The 19735-nt window shown below is 38.1% G+C and overlaps 1 protein-coding gene across 1 annotated transcript in view; it reads left to right on the top strand.

Annotated features, from left to right (window-relative positions):
- LOC127426981 (voltage-dependent T-type calcium channel subunit alpha-1G-like) overlaps positions 1-19735 on the top strand; it is a 334253-nt gene that overhangs the window by 108408 nt on the left and 206110 nt on the right. Inside the window, exon 3 of the mRNA XM_051674227.1 lies at positions 9023-9132. Within this exon, the coding sequence (XP_051530187.1) occupies positions 9023-9132 (110 nt within the window). The remainder of the gene's footprint in view (positions 1-9022; positions 9133-19735) is intronic.

Raw genomic sequence — 19735 nt, 5'->3', positions numbered from 1 at the left:
GCTATTAGCCAGGCATGGCACTCATCCATCTCTGGGCTCCTGAGACTCTGTAGAGAGGGCTATGAAACATTGTGCCTCATTCATGAAACAGGAGCAGAACCAATTTTTGTGTAAATTGTTTGTAAAGCTGGCCTGACGTAAATTTTTCCGATCCATGAAAGTTTTCGTATTTTCAAAACGTAAGTTGCTATGAATAAAATGTACACCTGCTCCCGACCATGTGTGAATCGTGTGTAAGACATTCAAAGGTGTTGTGTTCTTTCAGACAAACTGCCATGACTACATTTTGATAGAAGTATAATTAAATAAGTAATGAAAAAAAAATACTAAATTAAATGAGTGAAATTAACCTTAAAAAAATAACATAAATAATAAAAAAGAAAAAAAGTTGTTATTTAGAAACATTTCTTTGTGTATTGTTTTCCCAAAAATGTCTTAGTTCTTGACATGGGTTTGCGTTTATTTTCTCGAGAAAAAATAAATAATGCCCTCTAATGTGACTGGCTGGACTTTTCTTTTTTATTTGAAATAAGCTCTGTTATTTAGATTTCATAATTTAGTATAGGCATTGGTAAATTGCGTTCAGTTGACGTATGGTCAGTGGTAAAAAAAGAAATGAACACATCATGGGCAGGTGTGTAAACAATACATCGAGGATAAAAAAGAAAAAGTCCTATACCTTTTAAATCTTCAATACCTTACAGCATTTCAGTCAAAGACCTTCTTCAGGCATTCTATCAATTTCTTTAAAGATTGTTTCTGTTGCAAGGGAAGTATATCATAAGTTATGCATATAACTATGGATCTATGAGTCTGAACGATGATCGGCACCACGGTCTTTCCTTAAATGATGCTATTCTATTGCCTATCCTCGACACCTAATATAAACAAAGTCAGGTGACTGACCTATAGAGGTCAGCTTACTATATAAACATCTGGGTGAGCCGGCCACTTCCTCTTGCCTGGAACGCCTTAGTTTGTCACGAGTGACAAGAGATGGTGACGTTCATCGTTTGGTCTCATAGATTCACAGTTATTGGCATAATTACGATCTATTTCGACCTCACTCAGACCGTCACTGTGGTCTTCCCTTGGATGACTAGTACAATTAAGGTCATGAGAGACAGAAGCCTCTCTTACATCACACCCCTCTTTAGCAGCTGAAAGCAGAATCGTAGACTCAAGTGAAGCAGGGTCTGCAACATTCACCCTGTAATGCTTAGTAAATGTACATGGAGAGCTCCATGATGCTGCTGTACAGATGTACGAAAGTGCCACCCCCTTGAGTGCTGCCCATGATGTTGCCAGGCTTCGGGTGGAATGAGCCACTATATTTCCTGGAACTGTCAGGGTCTGGCTAGAGTATGCATGTGCAATAATATCCACTATCTAATGTGATAGATGCTGTTTCGAAACTGGCTGTCCAGTATCCTTCTTAATAAAACACAAAAATAGTTGGGTGTGTGAATGTCTTGGGTGCTGTGTATGGTAAATGTGACAGCGTAGTGCTCGGACTGGACATAAGGTGGGTAGATCAAGCCCTGTACCCAGGAGATGGGTCAGGTTGGAATGCTGCAAGTTTGATTACTTGATTAACTGTACTGGAATTATGAACCTTAGGCAGGAAAGCTGGGTTTGACCAAAGGGAGACTCATGAATAGTCTGCTTTCCATCTTAGACAATCCTCACTTACTGATAAGGAATGTAACTCACCCACTCTTTTGTCTGAACATATAGGAAGAAGGAAAACAGTTTTCCATGTTAGCAACTTAAGATCAGCCTGGGCTAATGGCTCGAATGGGGATTTTGTCAGGGATTGAAGGACCATAGGAAGATCCCATAATGGTGACCTTAAAGGTTTTTATGGGTACAGAAGGCATGCTCCCCTGAGAAACTGAGATATCAGAGCATGTTTTCCAGTCGTTAGGCCTTCAACAACATCATGATAATGAGAGATAGCCACAACATAAACCCGTATTGTGTTGACCTTTCTTCCTGAGTCTAAAAGTGACTGAAGGAAGCAAAGGAGATAGAGTCGATACCACATTTAGTTGGATCCAGCTTTCTGTCTTGGCACCACTTTGAAAACACATGCCACCTGCTTGTATAATTGTCCCAAGTGGACGGTGCTTTGGCACTTTTTATGGTCTTCAAAACCACCTCATCTAACTCCTGAGAGAGGGGCTGAGAAGAGGCCAAACCTAAAACTGTAGTGTGGCTGGGTTTGGGTGCCAAATCTGGCCCTTCGCCAGAGAGAGAAGGTCTACTTTCATTGGCAATGGCCATGGATGGCCCCATATCAGGTGTAGGAGGGATGGGAACCAATGTTTCCTTGGCCATTTGGGGGCGATCAGTAATATCTTGTAATGGCCTCTTTCCACTCGTTTGAGCACATGGGGAATCAGAGACAGAGGAGGAAAAGCGTATAACAGTCCTCCTGGCCACTCATCTATTCCCAAAGGCCCACCTTGGCCACTCATTGAGAACCACATCTTGCAGTGTGTTGTCTCTGCTGACGCAAACAGTTCTGTGTGGGCTTTGCCAAACCGAGTACATATTAGGTGCACCACCTCTGGGTGTAACCGCCATTCCCCAGGAAGAGGCCTTGTCTGAGACAGGAGATCGGCAGCCTGGTTTACAACCCTGGGTATGAAAGCTGCTCTGAGTGAGGTGAATCTTGGGAAGGCACAAAGCAGAAGCTTTCTGGTTTCCTGAAGGCATTGCAGTGATCCCGTGCCACCCTGGTGATTGATGTGATATACGGCAGACATACAATAAATACATATTGTCCATCCTTACTAGGACATGCTTGCCCTGTAGAAACGGTGTTAGGTGCCTTAAGGAGAGATGAATTGCCCTCAGCTCTAGCACATTAATATGTTCTGTGGTCCAGGGAAATACCCATGAACCCCTGACTATTCTGCCTTGCCAAACGGCTCCTCATCCAGTCAGCAATGCATCTGTAGTCACTACCATTCTTCTTGCTGGGATGTTTCCCAGAGAAATCCCTTGAGACAGAAATGTTTTGTTCCTCCATGGACATAAAGCCTGGATGCATTTTGGTGTGACTCTTAACTTCACTCGTCTGTGCAACTTCGGATGAAGTCGGAATTTGTTCATCCACCATTGCAGTGGCTGTGCTCTGAGAAGCCCCAAGGGTACTAATTATTGCTGCAGATATCATGCCCATTAACCTCTGGAATTGAGCCAGTTCTATTCGCTTGCCTAAGCGGAGAGCTTGTGCAAGGGTAGTCAATTCTGTCACTCTCCGTGGGGTCAGAAATGTGGTCATTGTCAACGTGTTCTAAACGAACCCTACTGTCATGGCTTGGTATCGCTATTCTCCCAATTTATACTGAACCCCAGATCTTGTACATGGTTGATAACAGTTTCAGTGTCTCTAATGACCTGATGATGATTTGGTGCACAGATCAATCAGTCATCCAAGTATGGGATGATCTTTAGGCCAGCAGCCTGAAGAGGACAAAGGGCAGCTGACACTACCCTGGTGAAGACTCGGGGAGAGAGGGAGAGGCCAAAGGGGAGAACATTGATTTGAAAATTTCTGTGCTCTGGATGAATAGGCACATGAAAATATGCGTCCTTGAGGTCTATTGAAGTGAACCACTTGTTTGGTTCTATGACCTCTAAAATATATGCAGTGGTTAACATCCTGAAAGGTAATGCCTTTATGTACGTGTTCAGCTGCCTTAGATCTAAAATGGGTCGGAGGCAGCCACTTTTCTTTGGCACATGGAAATAATTTGAATAAAACCCAATGAGCTGTTCGTTGGAGCTTACTTTGGAAATCACCTTTTTTGCAGAAGAATTGTGAGTTCTTTGGCTAAAACTTGTGCCTGGACAAGGTCCTTAACTGTAGTCACATGGAATCCTGAGAAAGGGGGAGGACATCGACGAAACTGAATTCTGTACCTATTTTTTATAGTAGTAAGTACCCACGGATCTGAGTTTTTCTTCTCCCTTGTGTCCAGGCATAGCTGGGAACAGATTTTGGCAACTCCCCTGAAATGGATTATCAGTCACCTGGTCTGGGCCGAGGGGTGTTAGGGCTGCCATTTCACGTTCTTCCGCCGGCACGACACCCATTGCTGTCTCCGGGGCATACAGTTGTGCTCAAAAGTTTGCATACCCTGGCAGAAATTGTGACATTTTGGCATTGATTTTGAAAATATGACTGATCATGCAAAAAAACTGTCTTTTATTTAAGGATAGTGATCATATGAAGCCATTTATTATCACATAGTTGTCTCCTTTTTAAATCATAATGGTAACAGAAATCATCCAAATGGCCCTGATCAAAAGTTTACATACCCTTGAATGTTTGGCCTTGTTACAGACACACAAGGTGACACACACAGGTTTAAATGGCAATTAAAGGTTAATTTCCCACACCTGTGGCTTTTTAAATTGCAATTAGTGTCTGTGTATAAATAGTCAATGAGTTTGCTAGCTCTCACGTGGATGCACCGAGCAGGCTAGATACTGAGCCATGGGGAGCTAACTAAGTTGTAACAACAAATCTGGCGAGTACGAAGTGCTCGTGAATCTGGATAAAGGTTTTCTGGAAGCTCCATTTTACATGGAAATTACTTCCAATTCTTTTTTATATTTGAGGTCCATTAAGTGCACATTGCACACACTTAGGCTCACAGAGAAAGAATGTTGGAAATGTGAACAGTTAGAAATGGAATGAATGAACAGATGGTCTGGAATGATGTTGAACCCATTTATTAAAATACAATGTAGATTATGTATATTGTTGGAATGTTCAGACAAATATTAAAATGGATAGGGAGAACAAGGGCAATTGTACCTGGGGGCAGTTGTAATACACAAAATGTCTTCTTAAAAATAAATAAATAAATAAGCTAAAGTGATGACACTTACTCAGCACATGCTCAATAAAGTCCACTCTTTTCCTGAGAAAATTAACTGAGACAATTTCACTTTAAGGAAGTTTCATTGAAAAATGTATTTGAGATAAAAATTGATAATAATATATACAGTACATACTGCTGTCTACATTTATTATGTCTTTAAAGTAAAACTTTTATTAAATTATTATTATATTATTTATTTTATTAAAATTAAATCTGTTTTCATCTTTGTTTATATCTGTTGCTCAAAAGTGTGTGTGTGTGTGTGTATATATATATATATATATATAAGATAAAGACTATTCAGTTATATTAAAGTTTTAAAACAATGAAATAATTTTTTTAGGTATGCTCTTTTTTTTAGATTTAATATCATCGGGTTAATAATACCACATTTTAACCATTGCATACTCTTAATGATGTTGATTATAACACTTTGAATTCTTGTATTTAATTAGATATGTAATTTATCTAATCATTCTCATTTCTCATTAAGTCTGTATATTTGCAGAAATAAATGTTTTTTATATATAAAGATGGTAGGTATAGCAGTAGTAATCTGTGACCCAAGGCCACAAAGCCTGACAAATCTCAGCATGTTGCTTATTCAGCCCACCTCTGTCACTTTTTCACTTGTGTTTGCTATCAGAGTCTAGCATTAGACTGCAAATCCAGCCCAGAAAAGCTGCAAGCCCACACACACACACACAAACACTGTATTTCAGCCTGTCAGAATAGTGAAAGTGAGGCTTTTTGGAGCATGAAGGGACCTGCGTAAGGGAAATGCACTCCACATAAACACAACATAAAGAGCTGAGGAGGTTTTGAGCCCACCGTTGCCTGTGAGTAAAAAAAAACTGTGTCCACATATTCGAAAACGAGTGTCTGCCCACATTGCATGGTGTAAACTTAGGGAGGGATGTTCTGTATGCATCTGTATTCGTGCCATGGCCCACTGAATTTCAAAAGGATAGAATTACCCTTTAAGGATCACACAGCATATATAAGTTTCACTCATTCTAGATTATACCCATTGTTTACTGAATTCAGTTCTTTGTTTTGCCAAATTAAATCCACACTTTATGAAATAATTCATAGCACAAAATCATGTGTTCCAGTGTTTTCATTTATTGTTTATGGAGGCTCTTGTGGATATTGCTGTCCACGGGAATCTCTCAGTTTATTCCTTTATCGCTGCATACTGGCAAAGAAACATCAACTCTCTCAGTGTGTTGATATGTTTATTAACCCATTCAAGCATGCTACAACTAATGTTGCGGAAGGCTTTTGCACTTTCTACATCTGTAATTTTTTTGGGAAACTGGATAATGTGTTGGTGTTTAATTCTTGCTGCCATTTCTGGATGTTTATTTAGAAATGCAATTGGCAAATTTAGTGACTGATGAGCAAAACCTCTTATTATTTCAAACTTTCCATAGGTTTGCATGAGAGTCTCTGTATAGAGATATGTGCCAAGTTGGCATATTTAAATCAACTTTATGTGAAAAATACACTTCAAATTTGCAAAACAACTGCACAGTATGTTCATATGATTGTGCAAACAAAAAATCTGGGCATTAATGGATGAAAAGCATTGTTCACCCCAAAATAAAAAGTCTGTCTTCATTTACACATCCTCATGTTGTTTTCAAACTAGTTTGACTTGTCATCCATGGAAAAGAATGTCCAAGTTGCTTTGTCCCTCCCTGGTCACCGTTCACACTCACTGAATGAAAAAGAATGACAATCCAGTGAATGGTGTCAAGTCAAGTGGGTTTGAAAAAAAAAAAGAAAAAAAAAGTGAATGAGTAAATGAAGACAGAATGTAATTTTTGGGTGAACTAGCTCTTTAAGTTAAAAAGTATAGGGATATATAAGGTTTTAACAATGTTAAATCATATTATTGTGTGTGCAATACAGTGACACAAAATTATAGATTAAATTCTCAATTCAAACAATTGTCCATATTGTCAACATTTATAGCTGCAGTGCATTTGGTTTAAGTATACTTGCATGACAGTGGGGGATGTGCATGTTTATCTTTTTTTTTTTTTTTATTTCTTTACACTTTTTGAGCCTGCTATATTTTTGCCACATAACTAATGGCTTTATGAGTTGCACTAACTCTCCTCTGTGCCTCTGCTTCAGTGTATATTGATCAATGATGCCTGAGAGGAGTTAGCAGCTTGTAATTAGTCTTCCGCCTTTTTTCAGGAAGGAGACACGTTCTGTCTATTTACATTATTCATGCAGAATACATTACAGCCTGAGTCCCTTTATGCAACTGGAGACATTCATTTTGGTCAAGAACTGTAAAATGCTGTTATGCCAATGCAGAGGCTTTATCCCAGAAATATCAGTACACCACAGTAAGGCCAGTAGCATATTATTTCTCAATGCCTTTGTGAAAGTGATCCTGAGGGGAACAGGGTCCCATAGGATGCCTTTATCCTACTGTAAATCTCCATTCAGTTTTTTCCCGTGATTTCTAATGCGTTTCGTAATTTCCCTTTTCAGTAATGATGTCATAAAACAATATAATGTTTATAGCCTATGTTTTTATTGTTAACCAAGGAGGTGTGTTGTGTCCAAATATGCATACTTCTCTTGTGGTTCTTTTCAAGTGTATGTGCCATAGGTACCAAGAAAGTTGTTCTATGTTGTACTTCAACAAATCCCAAGTAAATTGTTTTTGAGCTTGTTGTTGGCACATCATAGGTCAAAGAACATATGGGTCAAAAGAACAATACTGACATAGCGGAGGTAGTAATTATGTCTGGGAAGGTATTTAGAATATACACCTGTATGCTTACAGAACACATTTCATCAATGGTCGAGAAATTTGTTATTCATCAAATTCAGTACATACTATGAAAGAATAGGATTTCGGAATCAGTCATGATCTCCTGGCAAGTAACTTGCTCTTTAGAAATTTTCTGGTTGATGGCACATCCTTTCCTTTAGTTTTGGGGATTCTAATAGTGGCCCTTTGGGGCTTCTGTTGGCAGTAATTGTGAAAAATGAGCTGGTTTCTGTCTGGTGCCACTTTCCCGGCACCCTGTATAGGCATTAGCATTCTTGAATTTAATTTAGATGTAAATGCGAAAGCTTGACCCCTGGATTGGCTTTTGGCATCTGTGGTTCTAGCCAAACTCATCCACCGAGTGATCAATTACAAGCAGTGCGCTAAAAGGATGAAGGAACTTAGAGTCATTCATTCGCAACAAGTAAATCGAGAAAAATAATGACAAACACAATGCCATTGGACCTGTAACAAGTTTAGCTGGACTGACCTTGTTTTATGTTAGATAAAGTGATTTTAGCCTTCAAGATGTTATGTGTTGAAGCTACATTAACTGAATTATGTGTGTCATAATGATTGCTTACAATAATAAAATAATTTAGCTTAATTTATTTCCAAAATAGATTATAACAGTTTTAAAGTAGGAAAGTATTTACAGAGCAGAGGTGCATCAATAAATTAGCAGCATTACTGCTTTTATCACTTTGAACACTGAATTGGTCATCCTAGCAGCATATATATATATAGTTTTATTTTTTATTTTATTTTTTTTTTTCACGAAAGTGAATGAAATATATGTGTTCAGTATACATTTTTAGTTTACTTGTGCTTAATATAAATATATTTGTGAAATATTTCAGCAACTGTAGAACTCATTGAGTGCAATCTCTATAAAACATAGTTTTTAAAAATCCTTATCCAGTTATCACAAATGACTGGAAATATCATGGAAACTATTAAAAACAAGTGCCCTTTTGATAGAAAAAACAAACAAGCAAACAAACAAACAAACAAACAAACAAACAAGCAGCATGAACCAGCCTAAGAGGGTTTGCTGGTCTTAGTTGGTTAGTCTAGCTCATCTCCTAGCCTGGCCAAGCTGGTCTAGCTAGTCAGCCAGTTGAATTCCCAGCCTGACCTAAACAGACCAGCCTGAGCAGGCTGAGAGGGCAATTTTCTTTTCTTTTCTTTTCTTTTCTTTTCTTTTTTTTCAAACAGGATGGGAACCCTGCAAACTGAACTTTTGCTGTCTCTGAGATTGTACTGTATGTGTTTTGTGTTGTGCTTCTGTGTACTTCTCCTTAACTCCTGCTCTCCACATGGTTCGAGAGGGCCAGTATGTTGGTGATCCTGCTGAACTGTGTTACTCTAGGGATGTTTCACCCTTGTGAGGACAGCCTCTGTGACTCAGAGCGATGCAAGATCCTGGAGGTAAGTTTCATGCCCTTCATACTTCACCTCTCATAACTTGGTGTACTTTAAATGGATCAAAAAAGGAACAGATGGACAACATACGAAAATGTAATTGGACCCAGAGTTTAAATGATTTTTGACATATGAAAGTGTTAAACAACTTTTAGAACACTAAAGTGGGAAATCATTTTGATGGCTTTGCTTTCTTCAAACTCTCATCTTCGTGGAACTCTGGGTTTCTCTAGATATCCTGGAGCATGTTGTGTTGACTATTTTCCAAAAGACACAGGAATGCCCAAAACCATATGTGGTGATGGGCAACAAAGAGATCCTCGCCTGTAATTCAAAGCAGATTATCACAGGAAAGACACTGCTCTGGTTTATCATTGACTTGGGAACATGGCTTGGTGACTGATTTCAATCTGCTAAATTCCTTGTGCTTTGTTTAACAGATGAGTGTGTTGCCTTAAGGATACACGAGAGCTATCTTCCCTTTTCTGCTTTGGATCTGCTATGCATGCCTCTTACACAACCACACACATGCATACACACACCCACACACATTTATTTAGCTATATAAATAGGGACATACCATAGACTTCTGTTGTTTTCATACTGTATAAAGACCATTTAAAATATCATAGACTAACCAAAATCATGGTCTTAGCCTCAGATGGTAGGCTCACAGACTGCTTACAGTCCATACATCTTATGCATATAGCACACTAAAAATAGAAAACACGTTCTCGATATAGTAAGATCTAATCTGATTGGCTGGTTTGGCACAACGTTGAGATTAAGGATACACATTTTTATAATCAGTTGGCCTGGAAACAAAGTTGTGTTTGCAAGGTACCCAGTTCATACAACAAGCGCTTTGGATGAAATAGTCTCTGCATTTGCCGAGTTAGTTTGTTATATCAGTTTTTTTTAAAGATATTCAGAATTTTGTTTGAGTCACTTTTGAACAAATAAACTAGATCAACTAGCAGAACTGCATATTCTGCTTTGTTTTCATAGTTATGTCTGTGAAACAGTCTATATTAATTTTCTGAACTATCTACACATTTTCCTCTATTTTCAGTGTGTTTTTCACACTATTATTGAAATACCTTTTTACTTGCCAATTTATTATTATAAACTGTATTTAAAAACAAAAGAAACTGTAATTGATTGCTTTACATGTCAGCCAGATGGCTCTTACTCTCTAAGTAGGCTGTTCTTGAACAAAAAATTATGTGCAATACGGACCAAATCTCTTGCCATAGTCAAAGGCCTGGCTATGCAAACCCTACCCCTTAAAGGGGTCATGATATAAGGATTCAAATTTTCCTTGATCTTATAAGAGTATAAGTGTTTAATGCACTATAAAAAAACATACAGTAACTTCCAGAATTTAAAACTTTCTACCAGTGATGTGCACAGACCTTAGCAGGGGCAAGGGGGAAAGGAAATGGAGAGAGTATGTAGCGAAATCCGCCATCAATCTCTGTGTTCCTAAAGGCACCTCCTCTTAAAAGGGCATCTTTACATTTGTGAAGGGCACCTTTAGATTTGTGAACAAAAGGGGCAGAGGCTTGTGCCCCTGTAGTCCCCGTTCTGTGCACGTCAGTGCTTCCTACTTAGTTCAAAAAGGGCATTTATTGACACCATCCTGCAAAAACAGCTTGTTTGCTTCACCCATGAATTTCCCTACATCACTAAGGGGCCTTGATTAATGCATGATCACCTCAACAGCAAGAGATCAACGCCTCCTTTTACATAATCACCTCTTTGGTCTGCCCAATGGTGCGCAGTGCGAGTGAATGACTTTGACACACCCATTTATATTGAAGTGAAGATGATTTTATTATGTTAGAAGAAAAGTGTTGCACAGAGCACAATGAAAGACAGTGGTGTAGTATATGCTATTGGCTGCCATCTCATCTGTCTCGTATTAGCCAGGACGTCCCGTATTTTGGCTAAAATAAATGCATCGGGACGCCTATTCTAACTTAAGCAGCAAAACAGTTGAGGGCGATCTCCGCCCCTGGTCGACCATCAAAATGATCAGGGGTGTGACTTCCCACAAAGCAAACATCCCATAATTCCCATTACACAGGATGCGTGTTGAAGCAGCCAGACAACGGAGGCGAACACCCAGGTTGATCGTCCATTGCAGCTGGATACAGATTTATTTACCCATATCATATGTCATATCTTTTATGCTATGGTGGTGTCATATGCTTACAAAAACAAATCAGTCTGTAAAAGCCAATCCCCAGATAGGATTAAACCACATTAAATTAATTATTTAAAACATGAATTCAAAGCCACTCATCCAGTCAGGCATTGTAATCAAACAGTTTAAAATGCAATGACTGATTGTTACAAGAGGTGAATCGCCTCTTATTTCTGAGTTTTTAAACTAATGGTTGGTGTGATGAATTAAACTAATCTGCACCCTTTACTTCATGACAGCGGGTCATGTTCACTGTACAGAGTGTCAATGAGAAGTGATTATAACATTCTTTTCAAAGGTGAACTGTCACATAAAGCATACTGTAGATCAACCGAGAGGTGGCTTGCTGCCAGACTGGATTTTGAAATCAATATTTACATGCTCTTGACAAAATTACTAAAGAGCCTAGAGCACATCAATTCTTAAAAGTAAAATTTGTATTTCATGTTTATTAAATATATATTATTGCATACTAAAGTGTTGTGTGGTATAGCATGTTGTAATTTGATGTGGCATAATTAAGGGATAGCATTGTATAGTGTAGCATAATACGTATGGTATCATGGCACGGCATAGTGTAGTGTAATCTAGTATGGTATTTGGGTTTATAGGTCTCTTGGATAGTTTTGGTCTTAAGGATGGCTATGATAGTAGAGTAGAGTATACCTTACTGATAGCACAACAATTTTTATTTAAATATATGTTCTTTTTAACATATATTTAAAGGTGAACTCAGTAATTTTTTGAAGTGTGTCAAAGTAGCTTACATAGGCTTTCACTGACACCTATAGTGGCCTGGATGCTGCATCATTCAAACACAGTAGTTTTCAGTTAACAATGCTATTGTAGAAATTCACTATGCACAGCAAACCAGGATTAATTTAATGCATTAATTAAAATGTCCAATTACAGGGCAGTCGCTTTTTAAGTGAGTAGTATTCAGCTGGTCATGTGATGCTAACATGGCAGCCCCCATGAGGGCACCCATGCCCAATGTAGAATAAAAGAGCTTTTATAAGGATACTAAAATGACTGAACTCTTCATCTCATGAGTGGTTATGATTTTACAAGTATGTATCAAATTTACTATTCATTTCTTTAGAAGTAAAACATTTTAAATGAGGAAAAACTTTGCTGAGTGAACCTTTTAATGTTTGTTTCCTTCTTTCCATAAAAAAAAAAAAAAAAGTGTAACTTTTTTGTTCTTAAACTATTTTAATTATTTACTTGACTTTTGTCTTTTTAATCTCTTCTTATATTATGCCTACATTTTAAAGCATTTTAAACTGCCATTGTGTATGAAATGTTCTACATAAATAAACTTGCTTATTGTGTAGTATAGTATGGTTTAGTATACAGTAGTATAGTGTAAAGATTGTACAGTAGAACATAGTATAGTATAAAGTATTATAGAATAGTATAATATAATATACCTTATTGACTGCACTGAATTTTTATTTCAATTTACAGTATGTCCTTTTTTAAACTTTTATTTCTTCAACCTTTGTTTTATCCCTTTTAAAATAAACAAATCTGGTTTAAAACAGATGTGTCAAGTTTGTAGACATGTAATCTTTGAGTTTATGTTGTTTTTACAAATTGTTTGAAAAACATTTATATCATTTTGTAAAAAAAATAATAAAAAATGATTTAATTACTTTAAAAATGTCATGTGGTGGAACCATCAAGTAAAAGATATTAAAATAGTTTCCTTGCATCTTGAATACATAAGAGTGTACTTAACTTTTTTCTCATGGTTGCACCAAATGACCTGAACAAATGTGCCTTTTCATTAAAATGTCAAAATATTGATATTTAATGATATTACAAAATTATGAGTTCACACACATTCTTGTGAGTCTAAAGAGATCTTCTCTGTTTTATGATTTTTGTCACATGACAACAAAACTACTACCTACTGTACATGTTGGCTGCGCCACTTGACTTTGATTTGGTGGACGAATAAAATTGTTTCACTGCATTTTTTTTTAAAGAAATAATAATAAAAGTGTCATGATCCTGCTACTTTAGTCTTAGTTTATTCTTGTTGTGGTGGGATCATGACAGTCTCATCCGCCCATTGGTTATGTTTGTACTGTACATATGCTTGTGTTTTCACTCTCCTTCGTGTCTCCCACAGGTGCCGCTCAGCAGCGCAATCAACGTTCGCTGGTTCGCGCTGCTCATTAATAGATATACCATTAATAGACTGGCAATCTCCTTTTTTCCCTTTTTAAACCCCTCTCGTGTTCAGTATTGTGCCGGATTGTTTTTGTGTCAGTTGGTTCCTGTTCAGTCCTGTCTTCAGTCGGTTTATGTTTTTGATATCTGTTTGTTCTACCCTGTGAGAGTTTTAGTTTTCTTTCTTGATGGTTTTGTTTTTGTATTTTCAGTTTCCCTCCCTTGTGAGAGGTTTTGTTTATATTCTTTATTTTTTAAATAACACTTGCCTCCTGCGTTTGGGTCCTTCCCTCACTTCACACTTTGGCGTATCTTGACGAAACAATCTGGCCATTTTGGACTCAGTGGAGGCAACATTGGCATTCCTTCAAAACCCAGCTCCAGCCCAATAGAGGTCGGTCTCCCAAGACCACCCAGGTTCTCGGTTTCTGCTCCCAGCGCAGTCGCCCCATTGGTGTTTATTGTGGTGGGGTGAGCAAGAGAGGTGGGTGTGGTGTCAAGCCTCGGAGGGGCATTTATTGGAAATAATAATAAAAATAACAAGTCCATAAAAGGGGTAAAAATAAAGTGTCCAAGGGGGAATAGTGTTCATAATAAAGGGGGGAATCTGGCATCCTCGCAGTGAGACGGGGCTTTGTGAAGGGCAGGGTAGTGTCTATAGTCCGTCGGCCGCTCACGCTCCCCTCCAGGGTCCACGGCGCAAGGGGCGGCGGCGTCCTTGGTGGCCTATCTTCCCAGGCCCACGGCAGGTGTGAGGGGAAGGCGCCCGGCATCTAGCCCGTCAGTGGCAACGTGAGCTGTTCACCCCCGGCGACTCACTAATGCGTCTGGGGGTCCGAGGAATGGGTCCGGCAGCGTGTCCAACTCTGAACCCTCCCAGCTCTGGTCCTGGGTGTGCGAGGATGCCAGTGTGTGCACACATGGAGATTTGAAGCCGGCTCCCCAAGAAGAGGTGTGCTCTGCATTTTAAAGACAGCGGTGATGAAGAATTATTCACATCAGGTGTGCTTCACCGCTGTCAGAACGAGGCTTATAAATTATGCACCTCTTCTTGCTCTCCTGCCCAGCTCCTATCGTGAGCCTGGCTGAAGGGTGGCCCTAAGAGGCGGGGCGACAATGACGAGCCGGAGGGGCGGATCATTCTGCCACATTATGCTGAATAGCTTAATGATGCGGCCTGCAGGTGGTGTATTGGTGAGACAGTCCTCAAACACCTCTTTTTGTCAGGCCTGGACATGTCCTTCTGTCCTGAGGAGCTGGGGGAGATATTTAGCTGGCCCTATTGGGATTTGGTGGACCACTACTGCCGGCTTACAAAAGTTGAGCTTATGCTGCAGAGGAGGAATCTCTCCAAATCCCAAGACCCCTCTCAGCCAGTGCCCTGTCATCTCTCTGGCCCTTCTCGGGCTTCACGCCGCTGAGAAAAGAGGAAGCGGGCTGCTGACCACCAGGAGATGGAGGGGCCTTTCGCTGACCGCCAGGAGGCAGAAGAGCTTGCTGCTGACCACCAGGAGGCAGCAGCCATTCCCGAAGCAGTGCTTCTGACCTTCCGGAGGAGGAGAATAAGGGCCCCTGTTTCCCCAGTGCTCACAGCCACGGAGGCCATTCCCCAGTCACTGCCAGTTGCACCACATGACATTTTTGACTCTAAGCCCCAGAAAAAAATATCATTATGACTTTGAACACAGTAATTGAAAACATGTTTATCATAGAAGAGGTGTATTCAAGTAATTGTTTTGTGTGAATTGTATTTATGTATTGTTTAATAATTTATTAGATGCGGACAAAATAATAAGTGTCACATCATTTACCCTTAAACATTACTTTTTAAAACTAACATAATTTGTTGTCTTTTTTATTAATATTTTTATATACTTATTCAATCCATTTTTAAATAAAACATAACTTTTTTTTATTCCTTATTCATTCATTTGTTGTTTGTTAAATTTTTTCATTTACATGTATGCCTTTTTTCTTTTTTTTATTATGTAAAGCACTTTACATTGTGTATGAAATGTGCTGTATAAATAATTATATATGTAATTGCTTGCATATAAAATAAATTCTCTCCCAGCTAATGCTGTTAATTATACAGGGGACCTTTTAATTAGGTTAATTAGGAAAATTAATTTTACTAATTGTATTTTATTACTTTTTCATAATTTTGGTCACATTTTGGCTTTTTAAAAATTAAGAAATAAATGTATTCAATCAATAAATACGATGTATTTAATATATTATTTTTGTTACATATTTATTGTTAAATTGCATAAATTAAAGTATTTACATTTATTTTTTGAACATGTGCTAAAACCGGTACTGTATCTTTAACAAAAAATGGCATTTCTGTAAACAGCGTCTTTAAATGAGTGCATGTTAACTAGAGAGGACTCAAATGGCTTTACCTCATCTGTGCCATGCATGATTAGAATTAAATGATTTTGTAGTTGTTTTTGATCAACAGCTGACTATAAAGAACAGAAAGGGTATTAAAAGAGACAGTATTCAATGACAAATGGGTTGCGTGGATCTTGTCCTTGAACACACATTATACAGAACAACTTTTACTCTCAACACGATTACTGCTGAGTGAAATGTAAAAATTTACCAGCCAGTTGCCAAATATATTCTCTTTTGTCGCATAGCACGAAATTTAGAGGGTTGCGCATTGAGTGAAATATCAGTCTTGGGATTTAAGAATCGATATCGAGATCGTTCAAATGAAGATTGCAAATAATCTGAAAAACAATACTTTTACCCACCCCTAGTGTGGCTATGGTAGTATACAGTAGTAAAGTTATTTTAGGGGTATATTTAGGGATACACATGGTATAGTGTGTTTTACTGTTTAAATGGGAATTGAATTTAAAAGGCTTTTATTAAGGCTGTGAATTTCCTGGAACTAGCATCTTTTACTCCTCATTGTCCCAGGGTGAAATTGCTTTCCACTTATAATGCCAATTTTTTATTGGGATTTAATGGAAATAGATCACTTTTTTTAATCTGTAAACTTGTACATATACTAAATGACAATAAATCAAAATTGGAACCCAGTCAACTGCAGTGACTGTATTAGAGAGTGCCCCTCCCTGGTTTACATGTAAAATAAATGGATTGGGTTGTTTTATCCCTGGGCTGTGATAATTTACAGTGATTATCTTCTCCAACTGCTCTCTCAAATCACTCTTCCTCCTGCCATGTGGAAATTAGTGTGCTTTGCCAGAAATAAGATTTTAAACCTGGTCATCAGGAAATTTACAAAGACATACAATGAACTCCGATCACTGTCAGAGAGACACACCTGGGCTGCGTAGCTGATGTGTCTCAGATTAGTCGTCAGCAGGAGCTCTAAAAGAATGCCTTTGCTGGAATAATGGAATTCAGGGAAATACAATAAAGCCAGGGAGCATGCCTCACGTTTCACTCATTCGATCTGTGCCCCTTCTATTCTGCCCACACAACACATTATCATTTATTTCTTCACTGCTCCTCTTTTCTGTTCTCTGCAAGCACTGTTATTCTTATGAACACATACCAGTCTCAACACAAGGCTTATGCTGCTGCCCTGATTTCAAGGAGATTAGCTCAGTTAATCAGTTAGATCAGTTAATGCGATGTCATAAAAGTTTCATTAATTAAATCAGGAAACAATTAAACAGATCTCTGATTCCCTTTAAATAGGTTTGTATTTATATTCTCTCACACACACACACACACACACACACACACACACATACACACACACACATATATATATAAAGGGTTGGGAGGGTTACTTTTGAAATGTATTCCATTACAGATTACAGAATACATGCTGTAAAATGTAATTTGTAGCGTATTCCATTAGATTACTCAAGGTCAGTAATGTATTCTATATACTTTGGATTACTTCTTCAGCACTGGTAGATTTTTTCACTTGTTTTGACTATAAAAACTCTGCCAGTACAGTAAGACAAAATACACATGTTGAAAATACATTCTCTGAAAAACCTAAATATCTTATGCAGTGTTGTTTCTAAAACAATATAAATCAAACTGATCTTGTTTTAAGGATTTTTAGATATTTTTACAGGAAAACAATAGAAAAGTTATTATCAAGAATATGATTTTTGCCCTAATATCAAAGGTCTTACTAGAAAAAAAGAAATTATGATCCAACATGAATTTTCTTGATTAAAAAATATGATTGTGCCTGGTAACATGTGCATGTAAAATGGCTAGAAATAGCATTTTAGCTTAGCGTAAAGCTGACAATTTACACAAGGTTTATTCTATATCTTTTGCTCCAAACTTTCTTCTGTGTCTGCTCGTATGAGTGTAACACATCATAAGAATGTTTCACCGCTGTTCAAATGCACTTTGGATCGCATCATTTATATACAGGTGCATCTCAATAAATTAGAATGTCGTGGAAAAGTTAATTTATTTCAGTAATTCAACTCAAATTGTGAAACTCGTGTATTAAATAAATTCAGTGCACACAGACTGAAGTAGTTTAAGTCTTTGGTTCTTTTAATTGTGATGATTTTGGCTCACATTTAACAAAAACCCACCAATTCACCATCTCAAAAAATTAGAATACATCATAAGACCAATAAAAAAAACATTTTTAGTGAATTGTTGGCCTTCTGGAAAGTATGTTCATTTACTGTATATGTACTCAATACTTGGTAGGGGCTCCTTTTGCTTTAATTACTGCCTCAATTCGGCATGGCATGGAGGTGATCAGTTTGTGGTACTGCCGAGGTGGTATGGAAGCCCAGGTTTCTTTGACAGTGGCCTTCAGCTCACCTGCATTTTTTGGTCTCTTGTTTCTCATTTTCCTCTTGACAGTACCCCATAGATTCTCTATGGGGTTCAGGTCTGGTGAGTTTGCTGGCCAGTCAAGCACACCAACACCATGGTCATTTAACCAACTTTTGGTGCTTTTGGCAGTGTGGGCAGGTGCCAAATCCTGCTGGAAAATGAAATCAGCATCTTTAAAAAGCTGGTCAGCAGAAGGAAGCATGAAGTGCTCCAAAATTTATTGGTAAACGGGTGCAGTGACTTTGGTTTTCAAAAAACACAATGGACCAACACCAGCAGATGACATTGCACCCCAAATCATCACAGACTGTGGAAACTTAACACTGGACTTCAAGCAACTTGGGCTATGAGCTTCTCCACCCTTCCTCCAGACTCTAGGACCTTAGTTTCCAAATGAAATACAAAACTTGAACTCATCTGAAAAGAGGACTTTGGACCACTGGGCAACAGTCCAGTTCTTCTTCTCCTTAGCCCAGGTAAGATGCCTCTGACGTTGTCTGTGGTTCAGGAGTGGCTTAACAAGAGGAATACGACAACTGTAGCCAAATTCCTTGACATGTCTGTGTGTGGTGGCTCTTGATGCCTTGACCCCAGCCTCAGTCCATTCCTTGTGAAGTTCACCCAAATTCTTGAATCGATTTTGCTTGACAATCCTCATAAGGCTGCGGTTCTCTCGGTTGGTTGTGCATCTTTTTCTTCCACACTTTTTCCTTCCACTCAACTTTCTGTTAACATGCTTGGATACAGCACTCTGTGAACAGCCAGCTTCTTTGGCAATGAATGTTTGTGGCTTACTCTCCTTGTGAAGGGTGTCAATGATTATCTTCTGGACAACTGTCAGATCAGCAGTCTTCCCCATGATTGTGTAGCCTAGTGAACCAAACTGAGAGACCATTTTGAAGGCTCAGGAAACCTTTGCAGGTGTTTTGAGTTGATTAGCTGATTGGCATGTCACCATATTCTAATTTTTTGAGATAGTGAATTGGTGGGTTTTTGTTAAATGTGAGCCAAAATCACCACAATTAAAAGAACCAAAGACTTAAACTACTTCAGTCTGTGTGCACTGAATTTATTTAATACACGAGTTTCACAATTTGAGTTGAATTACTGAAATAAATGAACTTTTCCACGACATTCTAATTTATTGAGATGCACCTGTATATAAATGTTTTCCATCTGAAAGGACTAAATATTAAATGAAACAAATGACAATAAAATGCAAAGTAATCTCTTCAGTAATCAAAATACTTTTTGAATGTAACTGTATTCTAATTACCAATGATTTAAATTGTAACTGTAGTGGAATACAGTTACTTATATTTTGTATTTTAAATATGTATTCCCATTACATGTATTCTATTACTCCCCAACCCTGTATATATATATATATATATATATATATATATATATATA

This window comes from Myxocyprinus asiaticus, chromosome 36, assembly GCF_019703515.2.
Source record: "Myxocyprinus asiaticus isolate MX2 ecotype Aquarium Trade chromosome 36, UBuf_Myxa_2, whole genome shotgun sequence".
Taxonomy (NCBI): domain Eukaryota; kingdom Metazoa; phylum Chordata; class Actinopteri; order Cypriniformes; family Catostomidae; genus Myxocyprinus; species Myxocyprinus asiaticus.
The sequence above is the reverse complement of the archived record's forward strand: the minus strand, read 5'-3'. Positions and strand labels throughout refer to the sequence as shown.